We start from the raw sequence: 11,238 nt of genomic DNA on the forward strand, positions 1-11,238 counted from the left end.
TAACTTAGGAATCTTTTTAAATACACACACACACACACACACACACACACACAAAACATATGCACTATTTTGAATGACTTTTCTCTGACTTTAGTGTTTTGAGCCTATTTTCACCTGTCATTATGCCTAAAAAACTTACCCAGAAAGTATTGATTCAGCAAAACTGTCTGAAGTGAATGTAGAGCCGATAGATATTCTTCTACAAATATTTTCTTACTTAGACTTAGATGAAACTGACAAATGTAGAATTTTAGAGAGCCATACCTTGTACCTCAGAACTGGAAGGCAGTGCCCTTTATATAATTTATTGATGGCAGAGATAACACCAGCAAAACCTGGTGGGAGCAGCAATCACAGTGGAATGTCATCTAAGTCCCTTTGAGGAAGAAAGAACTGGCATGTCAAGGTGATGAGGGTTTCCACCAGGCATCAAGTGAGTCAGAAGGAAATAAACCATTAGGAGGAAAGGAAGGAAATAAGCTATAAAGAAGGAAATAAGCTATAATTGAAAGGAATCTACAAAATCATCACTTGGACTTCAATGTTTGTTTAGAAACTTTTTTCTAAATATCTTGATTATTGTTAATAGGAAAAGCATAAGAATATGGTTATATAATTCCCCCAGAAACTAGACAATTGTGCATATTAATCAAAATGAGGCAAAGTTGCTCAATAAGATTGATGTTGACTCTGCTTGGGAGTCTACTCTGCTTGGCAGAAACCACATCTGTTTTGATTCTATGAATTTGGGAAAAGAAATTAGACTATATTGCTGTTAATTTCCATTATGAGCATAAAACATAAGCCTTCATTTTTTTTGCCATGATGGCTCAGCTGGTAAAGTATCTGCCTGCAATGTGGGAGATCTGAGTTTGATCCCTGAGTTGGTAAGATCCCCTGGAGAAGGAAAAGGTTACCCACTCCAGTATTCTGGCCTAGAGAATTCAATGGACTGTAGTCCATGGGGTTGCAAAGAGTCAGACACAACTGAGCGCCTTTCACTTCATAAAATAGTATTTGGTAGATTTTAGAATGACATAAAGCTTGTCCAGTATGAAAGATTAATAGTGGTCATAATTTGTTTTTGTAGTTAGTCATTTCAGATACATTTGAATTCCCTCCACACAATATGAGTCTAACTTTTGTTTCTTCAAGAGGAACCATTATAAAAATTCAGAACAGCTTTCAATTTCTAAAGCAATAATCACATTAACTTTCTTACTTCTGTTTCAGCTTGTAGGAATCCAAAACATCTAATGCTTTTGGCAATTTTTAAGCTGAGTATTATGTGGAACATTTTATAAACTGACAGGTATCCTTATAACCTCCTGTTCTGGGTTTCAATCTCTGAATATTTTTCACCTTCTCATATGGATAATACATTCCCACATGGCCCTTTATTGTTCTGGTTCTAAAACACCATTAGATAAAAGCATCAGGTTCAAAAGAATTCTTTAATATAAATCAAAACTTAAATTATATTTTTTTCTAATATTGTCACCTTCATAGGCCTCTGAGTATAACTAAATTATCTTGTAAATCTGACTCCCTGGATGCCTGGTGGAAATCCCCATCACACTGATATGCCACTTCTTCTATTTATTCTTCTTGAATGGCATGATCATGTTGTCCTTGGGAAAGATTATCAAATTCCATGGACACCACTTTTAGAATTTTGTTTGAGATTTTGTTTTATTAATAGGTCAATTCAGAGCAAGAAATATTTTTTTAATATTGATATCCCATCTATGAATGTGTTCTATATTATCATTTATATAAAAATTCTATATAATCAGTTTAAATGCAAGTTTATAGGGATTTTCAAAGAAGTCTTGAATATCTCTTAAGTATTTTATATGTATTTTATTTTTATTTAATTATATTTATGATTGTTCATATTATACAATAATACAGTGTTGCTTTTTTTTCATTGAGAGGTATCTAGCAAGCTCGCCAAACATATTAATGCTAACAATTTATCCATGGTTATCTATAAATGCCTTTTCATACTGTTCATGGGGTTCGCAAGGCAAGAATACTGAAGTGGTTTGCCATTCCCTTCTCCAGTGGACCACATTCTGTCAGACCTCTCCACCATGACCTGCCAGTCTTGGGTCGCCCCACACGACATGGCTTAGTTTCATTGAGTTAGACAAGGCTGTGGTCTGTGTGATCAGATTTGCTAGTTTTATGTGATTATGGTTTCACTGTGTCTGCCCTCTGATGCCCTCTCACAACACCTACCGTCTTACTTGGGTTTCTCTCACCTTGGACATGGGGTATCCCTTCATGGCTGCTCCAGCAAAGTGCAACCGCTGCTCCTTACCTTGGAAGAGGGGTATCTCCTAATGACCACCTCTCCTGACCTTGAACGTGGAGTAGCTCCTCTCGGGCCCTCCTGTGCCCACGCAGCCACCACTCCTTGAACGTGGGGTTGCTCCTCTCGGCTGCCACCCCTGACCTCGGACGTCGGGTAGCTATTCTTGGCCGCCACCCCTGACCTTGGGTGAGGGGTAGCTCCTCTGTGCCATGCTTCTGTGCAGTCCATCACAGCCAGCACACTTCTTTATCACTAGTACCACCAGGGAAGCCTGATGGTTAAGTACGTGCTGAGATGGTACCTATATCTATAAATGTGTAAGTGCTCAATTGGTGTCCTACTCTTTGTAATCCCATGGATTGTAGCCAGACTCCTCTGTCCATGGGGATTCTCCAGGCAAGAATACTGGACTGGGTCGCCATGCCCTCCTTCAGGGGATCTTCCAAAACCAGGTATCAAATCCAGGTTGCCCATATTGCAGGAGGATTCTTTACTAGCTGAGCTACCAGGGAAGCCCATGGTTGCCTATGCTTCAGTGTAAATATCATGTAAAAATAATCCAAGTTTTATCCAGTGCTTGTACTTTTAATTTCTGTTTCTTTTTGCTTATTTGCTATAGTAGCCAGGACTACCTATAAAAGGTAGATTAGAAGTTACATGCAGAGTACATCATGAGAAATGCTGGGCTGGAGGAAGCACAAGCTGGAATCAAGATTGCCAGGAGAAATATCAATAACCTCAGATATGCAGATGACACCACCCTTCTGGCAGAAAGTGAAGAGGAACTAAAAAGCCTCTTGATGAACGTGAAAGAGGAGAGTGAAAAAGTTGGCTTAAAGCTCAACATTCAGAAAACTAAGATCATGGCATCCGGTCCCATCACTTCATGGCAAATAGATGGGGAAATAGTGGAAACAGTGGCTGACTTTATTTTGGGGGGCTCCAAAATCACTGCAGATGGTGATTGCAGTCATGAAATTAAAAGATGCTTACTCCTTGTAAGGAAAGTTATGACCAACATAGACAGTATATTAAAAAGCAGAGAGGTTACTTTGTCAACAAAGGTCTGTCTAGTCAAGTCTATGGTTTTTCCAGTAGTCATGTATGGATATGTGAGTTGGACTATAAAGGAAGCTGAGCGCTGAAGAATCAATGCTTTTGAACTATGTATGGTGTCGGAGAAGATTCTTGAGAGTCCCTTGGACTGCCAGGAGATCCAAGAAGTCCATCCTAAAGGAGATCAGTCCTGGGTGTTCATTGGTAAGACTGATATTGAAGTTGAAACTCAAATACTTTGGCCACCTCTTTGGCAAAGAGCTGACTCATTTGAAAAGACCCTGATGCTGGGAAAGATTGATGGCAGGAGGAGAAGGGAATGACAGAGGATGAAATGGTTGGATGGCATCACCGACTCAATGGACATGGGTTTGATGGAGAGGGAGGCCTGACGTGCTGCGGTTCATGGGGTCACAAAGAGTCAGACGCAACTGAGCAACTGAACTGAACTGAACTGAACGGAGAAGTTGTATTACTCATTAATTTTGTTTTGTCCTTGATCTTAAAAGAAATGTTTTCATACATCACTATTAGTTCTGCTGTATGATTTTTAAAAGTGCCCTTTATAATAATAAGGAAGCTATTTTCATTTGTGATTTTATTATTGTTTCTGAAACCACTAGATCATTCAGGTATGATCTAAATCAAATCCCTTATGATTATACAGTGGAAGTGAGAAATAAAATGAAGGGTCTAGATCTGATAGATAGAGTGCCTGATGAACTATGGACGGAGGTTCATAACATTGTACAAGAGACAGGGGTCAAGATCACCCCCATGGAAAAGAAATGCAAAAAAGCAAAATGGCTGTCTGGGCAGGCCTTTCAAATAGCTGTGAAAAGAAGAGAAGTAAAAAGCAAAGGAGAAAAGGCAAGATATAAGCATCTGAATGCAGAGTTCCAAAGAATAGCAAGACGAGATAAGAAAGCCTTCCTTAGCAATCAATGCAAACAAATAGAGGAAAACAACAGAATGGGAAAGACTAGAGATCTCTTCAAGAAAATTAGAGATACCAAAGGAACATTTCATGCAAAAACGGGCTCAATAAAGGACAGAAATGGTATGGACCTAAGAGAAGCAGAAGATATTAAGAACAGGTGAGAAGAATACACAGAAGAACTGCACAAAAAAGATCTTCACTACCCGGATAATCATGATGGTGTGATCACTCACCTAGAGCCAGACATCCTGGAATGTGAAGTCAAGTGGGCCTTAGAAAGCATCACTACGAACAAAGCTAGTGGAGGCAACAGAATTCCAGTTGAGCTATTTCAAATCCTGAAAGATGATGCTGTGAAAGTGCTGCACTCAATATGCCAGCAAATTTGGAAAACTCTGCAGTGGCCACAGGACTGGAAAAGGTCAATTTTCATTCCAATCCCAAAGAAAGCCAATGCCAAAGAATGCTCAAACTACCACATAATTGCACTCATCTCACATGCTAGTAAAGTAATGCTCAAAATTCTCCAAGCCAGGCTTCAGCAATACATGAACCGTGAACTTCCAGATGTTCAAGCTGGTTTTAGAAAAGGCAGAGGAACCAGAGATCAAATTGCCAATATCCACTGGATCATGGAAAAAGCAAGAGAGTTCCAGAAAAATATCTATTTCTGCTTTATTGACTATGCCAAAGCCTTTGACTGTGTGGATCATAATAAACTGTGGAAAATTCTGAGAGAGATGGGAATACCAGACCACCTGACCTGCCTCCTGAGAAACCTATATGTAGGTCAGGAAACAACGGTTAGAATTGGACATGGAACAACAGACTGGTTCCAAATAGGAAAAGGAGTACGTCAAGGCTGTATATTGTCACCCTGTTTGTTTAACTTATATCACGAGAAACGCTGGACTGGAAGAAACTCAAGCTGGAATCAAGATTGCCAGGAAAAATATCCATAACCCCAGATATGCAGATGATGCCACACCTTATGGCAGAAAATAAAGAGGAACTAAAAAGCCTCTTGATGAAAGTGAAAATGGAAAGTGAAAAAGTTGGCTTAAAGCTGAACATTCAGAAAACGAAGATCATGGCATCTAGTCCCATTACTTCATGGAAAATAGATGAGGGAACAGTGGAAACAGTGTCAGACTTTATTTTGGGGGGCTCCAAAATCACTGCAGATGGTGACTGCAGCCATGAAATTAAAAGACGCTTACTCCTTGGAAGAAAAGTTATGATCAACCTAGATAGCATATTGAAAAGCGGAGACATTACTTTGCCAACAAAGGTCTGCCTAGTCAAGGCTACGGTTTTTCCTGTGGTCATGAATGGATGTGAGAGTTGGGCTTTGAAGAAAGCTGAGCGCCAAAGAATTGATGCTTTGAACTATGGTGTTGGAGAAGACTCTTGAGAGTCCCTTGGACTGCAAGGAGATCCAACCAGTCCTTTCTGAAGGAGATCAGCCCTGGGATTTCTTTGGAAGGAATGATGCTAAAGCTGAAACTCCAGTACTTTGGCCACCTCATGCAAAAGGTTGACTCCTTGGAAAAGACTCTGATGCTGAAAGGGATTGGGGGCAGGAGGAGAAGGAGACAACAGAGGATGAGATGGTGGATGGCATCACTGACTCAATGGACTTGCGTCTGAGTGAACTCCGGGAGTTGGTGATGGACAGGCAGGCCTGGCGTGCTGCAATTCATGGGGTTGCAAAAAGCTGGACACAACTGAGCGACTGAACTGAACTGAACTGAATCATTTTTATTCTTGATCAAGAGAAAATTATCATGGGTTTTCTTTTTTAAACAGTTAATATTATCAATTAATTATGCACTTTTCAAATGTTAGATTAATCTTTCATTTCTAAGATTAAACCAAATTCAGTCATCATTACTTTATTATTGAAATGTGCCTTAAGACTTTTTAAATGGTGAATTTTGCATTGATGTTAATGAATGAGACTGACCTCTGATTCTTTTCTTCATATAGTGGTTTTATTTATTTCAGTATTAGTATCCTCCAAGATTTCTAAAATGTGTTAAGTTGTACTTCCAGTGTATTTCCTTCTGAATAAGTTCTATAAAAAAAAGAAATTACCTTTCTCTTAAATATTTGGGGGAACTTACCTATTAAGCCATCTTGGCCCAATGTTTTCTTTCTGGTATAGTTTAACTTTTAATTCAATATTACTAAGATTTTCTACTGCTTCTGAAGTTCTGTGTGCTCAGTCACTTTCGTCATGTCTGACTCTTTGCGACCCTATGGATTGTAGCCGGTCAGGCTTCTCTGTCCATGGAATTCTCCCAGGCTAGAATACTGGAGTGGGTTGACATGCCCTTCTCCAGGGAATCTTCCAGACCCAGGGATTACCCACATCTGCTGTGTCTCCTGCGTCTCCTGCATTGTGGGCAGATTCTTTACCACTGAGCCCAAGGAAGCCCTTTTGAAGTTGATACTAATAATTTCAATTTTTTGAAAATGAATCTAGCTAATTAAAAATTTAATTGTTTACTGCAAGTTGTTAATGTGCTATGCTGTGCTCAGTTGCTTCAGTTGTGTCTGACTCTGTGAGCTCCATGGACTGTAGCCTGCCAGGATCCTCTGTACATGGGATTCTCTAAGCAAGAATACTGAAGTGGGTTGCCGTGCACTCTTTCAGTGGAACTTCCCAACCCAGGGATAGAACCTACATCTCTTACATCTTCTGCATTGGCAGGTGGCTTCTTTACCACTAACACCATCATCTTATTATCACTTTAAATTTCGTAGTTTAAACCTGTATTTGTATCAAATTTTTATTTTTAATATTTCTTATTTTTACTCCTTTCCACTTTTATTCTTTATTAGTCTTGTCAAGGGCTTACTTTTGTTTTAGAACCAACTCTTTGCTTTATATATCTCCTTTGCTATATACTAATTTTTATTGTTAATTTCTGTTCCATATTTATATTTTCCTCCCTTCTACTTTCTCTGTTTTCTCTTCCTAATATTATTTCTCCAAGTGCCTAAAATTTGGATGCTTACTTTACTAATCAATTTTGCACACTTTTTTTTATAATGTAAACATTTAAAGCTCTGAATTTCTCTCTAAGAAATAATTTATCTTTATCCCATTAGTTTCAAAATTATAATTGTTATTATTGTTCAAGGCTAAATGTTTTCTACTTTCCCTTATAGTATACTCTTAGATTTATAAATTGTTTAGAAGTGTTTTTTAATATCAAGCATAAGGATATTTTAAATTTGTCATTTATTTATTACTAATTTGATTACATCATGATTTAGAAACTAATCAATATAATATTATTTCTCTTAATTGTGCCGAGGCTTATTTTCACTTATTTTTTTAGTTTTATTGACATACAACTGACAAGTAGAAACTGTATATTTTAAGGTATACAGCTTGATGTTTTGCTATAGGTATCCATTGTGAAATGATCACCATAATCAAACTAATTAAAGTATCCATTACTTCACACACTAATGATTTTTCTTTCCTTCTTCCCTCCTTTCCTCCCTTCCTTTCTCTTTTTTAAATAGAACTCTTAAGAACTACCCTGTCCTCTTAGCAAATTTCAAGCATACACTACAGTATCATTGATGGTCACCATGCTGTACATTCAATCTCCAGAACAAAAAATTCACATTTTCGGTGGGCCTTATATTATGGCTTAGCATTTGTTTCATTTGACTTGCACTTAAAGTCCTTCTGTATTCTATGTTCCTTCACCGTATCTGCCTGGTAAATATTTACTCAATTTCAAACATTTTACTATGATAGTGGATGTGTTAGCGTTCCTGACAGTTTCTCCTCCTGATTACCATAAATGCTGAAAGCCACAGCCCTCCTCCATGGCCGAGAGCAGAACAGACAAACCGGGCAGGTTGGTTCCCAAGAAGAGGAACAGATGACTGAGCTACACATGCCTAATTCCTCTATCAGTCTCACCAATCAGATTAGATAAATGGCTCTCAGACTTGAATTTGCTTCACATTGCGTTGAGTCTTGCAAATAGTTACATCCAAGACTCAAAGTTTCTAAAAGTTATCTGATAAACATTCTCATTAAAATAAAAACTCCAAATCTATGGTTAAGGTTTTACCTGAGAAGATTCCAGGTGATGCGTCGAGCTTCATTTCTCTCACAATTAATCAATAATCCTGTGTTTGGGGAAGCTTAAAAACCTTTACTGCCTGTTCACTGAATTAAAGAACTAAAGGAATTACCTATAATTTCTTATTTTTAGAACTTTATGACTGTAGGGAAAAAATATACCTTTCCAAAACTGACTCTGCTAGCTCATATAAACCATGCGTGAAAAGATTTCCTCTAGTTAGCCTACATTTAAGTGATAAGTCATACACAATCTGATTCCTAGTTTCATACACAATATGAAAAATCCATAGCTGAAAGGAATGATAGGGAAGGTGAAGATTCAGACCCTCTCTTTTAAAAGATGCTATTTATTCTTCTCACTCAGTAAAGTTAACTTTTTTTTTTAATTGACTTACTAAATGACTTTGGAAGGACTTTCATCCATTTTGCCTCTATGAGAGATTTGATGAGAAAATGAACACACTTGAATGAGAATATTCAAGTATAAATGGTATATTTGTGGAAGAGGTTATGGAACTGGGCGAGAGCATGGAATGGTTCTGGGAAGCTGGGAGCCCATTCCTACTTCTGGAAAAAAGAGAGAAGAGATAGCAAGAAGCCTCTAGCAGAAAGGCTGGCCAGAGAAATCTTTGTTAAATCCCATGTCAATCATGTTCTATAGATATAGGAGAATTATTCTAAGGGAAAAAATAGTCCGCATGTCACTCTACATACATCTTCTCCCAGTAAAATAAGTTAAAATAAATACCAAGTTAACCTTGAGATAGAAATAAAGTATTTCAACATCATTAGGCAAATACAGGAAGCTCTTAAATTGTATACTCAGTCATTTCAAAAAATGCTGCCCAGAAGAATTATTTCTTAAATGAATTTTCTTTTTTGTATTTTCAGTATATTTATGACCATGTTATTCAGATACAAGGAATCTCCAAGCGGGATGCTACAGTTTCATGTCTGATTTGAAGAGAACTTTCAGAAAACTACCAAATCAGTGCCCAGGGATTAGGATCCCAAAATCTGAGACTTGAGGAAAATCTCAAAATAAACTTGACCCATGGGGTTGCAAAAAGTCAAATGCGACCGAGCAAACAACCTCCTTTACTACTTTCTCAATGGCTCTCCAAAAATTTCATCTTGAGAAAAGTCTCACAGTTAGTTTGTTTTCTAAATTCTTAAAAACACATTCATCTCTCTAAGTTTTAAATCTACCCTGTAATTTGCATCGTTATTATTTGATTATTTTTAATTTATGTGATCTTTCACCCTTATTATACAGGTATGGGTTCAGCCCCATATTTCACCACCTTTACAAATTTCCCAATTTTCCCTGATATAATACTCAATACATGTAAATTGATATATGCAGTATATTTGACAAATTAATTAGTTGATTGACTAACCAGCTAAAGCCTACCCTTACTAAATGAAGGGCCTATGGCTTGATCCTCAGGGTCTCTTCATCATAGCCCTAATGCTTTGGGTGACTCTCCTGACAGCCTCTCTCACTTCTTTGTTACGAAAAGTGTAAATAATGGGGTTGAGAAAAGGGGTCAGAAAAGTATACACCAAGGCAATAAGTTTGTCAGTGCCTTCAGGGCGACTCTCAGGTGGCCCCACATAGACAATGAAAGCAGAGGCAAAGAATAGCACCACTACAGTTATATGGGAGGAACAGGTGGAAAAGGCCTTGGCACGGCTTGCAGCTGAGGGCAGCTTCAGTACAGCTCTCAAGATACCCCCGTACAGTCCTAAAATGAGCACAAGATTGCAAGCATTGATAATACCAATCACTGCAATGTGGACTTGAGCGTGCCAACCTGTGTCCACACACGCCAACCTCATTAGTGGTGCCAGGTCACAGAAGTAATGAGCCACCTCTTTTAAGCAGAAGGGCAGAGTGGCTGTGAGGCTTGCTGGCACAAGTGCAGCTGAGAAGCCAGCCACCCAAGTGGCCCCTGCTAGCCATAACTGTACCTGTCTGCTCATAAGAGCATGGTAGTGGAGTGGGCAACAGATGGCAAGGTAGCGGTCCAGTGCCATGACACCCAACAGGTAGCACTCAGTCATGCCCAGTGAATGGAAGACATAGAGCTGGAGAAAGCACAAGGTTGGTGAGATGGGTGAACACCCATGGAGCAAGGTGTGCAACAGCATGGGCACTGTGGTGCTGACATACCAGAGTTCCAAGAAGGAGAGGACACTGATGAAGAAGTACATGGGTGTGGACAGTCTGGAATCTGCCTGAACCAGCACAATGATGAACAAGTTCCCTGCCAAGGTGAGGAGATAGATGCACAGTGTCCCCAGAAAAGCAAGAGGTCGCAGGGCTCCAGTGGTAGTGAAACCTGCAAGGAGGAAACTCTGGGTCCATGTGTGATTGACAAGGTCCATGGTTCCTAAGAGCAAGAAGTAAAGGGAGAAGATTAACTACTTCAGGAGTCTTCTTGAGAAATCTTTCCAGAACCAAAAATGTTGCACATATAACCCTGAAAATAACTTACACATTATCAAACCTTACTTTTTAAAAGATAGCTGAAGCCCAGAAGGCAGAAGTGATTTGCACAATATCTCAGTCTGTTGTTGACAGAACTGGAGTGGAGTCCAGGATTCCTTAATCTCAGATCAGGACTTCTTTGTATAGACTGGGATACCAGAGTCAGGGGGCCCAGGATATTCTCCTGCATATCCGTTCAGGAAATAGAAAAGATGAGAAATTTTCATGCTTGTCTGCTTTTAGTCAAAATGAAAGGTCTCACGATTCTTTAAGACATCCACCTGTACCGTTTCCTCTGTATCCAAACTCAG

At 38.9% G+C, this 11,238-nt stretch overlaps 1 protein-coding gene across 1 annotated transcript; it reads right to left on the reverse strand.

The window, feature by feature from the left end:
* Positions 1–7,844: 7,844 nt before the first annotated feature.
* Positions 7,845–11,009, reverse strand: LOC138430064 (olfactory receptor 6N1-like). The gene has a single exon (XM_069571819.1). The coding sequence runs from the start codon at positions 10,822–10,824 to the stop codon at positions 9,880–9,882; it is 945 nt and encodes a 314-aa protein (XP_069427920.1). The 5' UTR covers positions 10,825–11,009; the 3' UTR covers positions 7,845–9,879.
* Positions 11,010–11,238: the final 229 nt, after the last annotated feature.

The sequence above is a fragment of the Ovis canadensis genome, chromosome 1, assembly GCF_042477335.2.
Source record: "Ovis canadensis isolate MfBH-ARS-UI-01 breed Bighorn chromosome 1, ARS-UI_OviCan_v2, whole genome shotgun sequence".
Taxonomy (NCBI): Eukaryota; Metazoa; Chordata; class Mammalia; order Artiodactyla; family Bovidae; genus Ovis; species Ovis canadensis.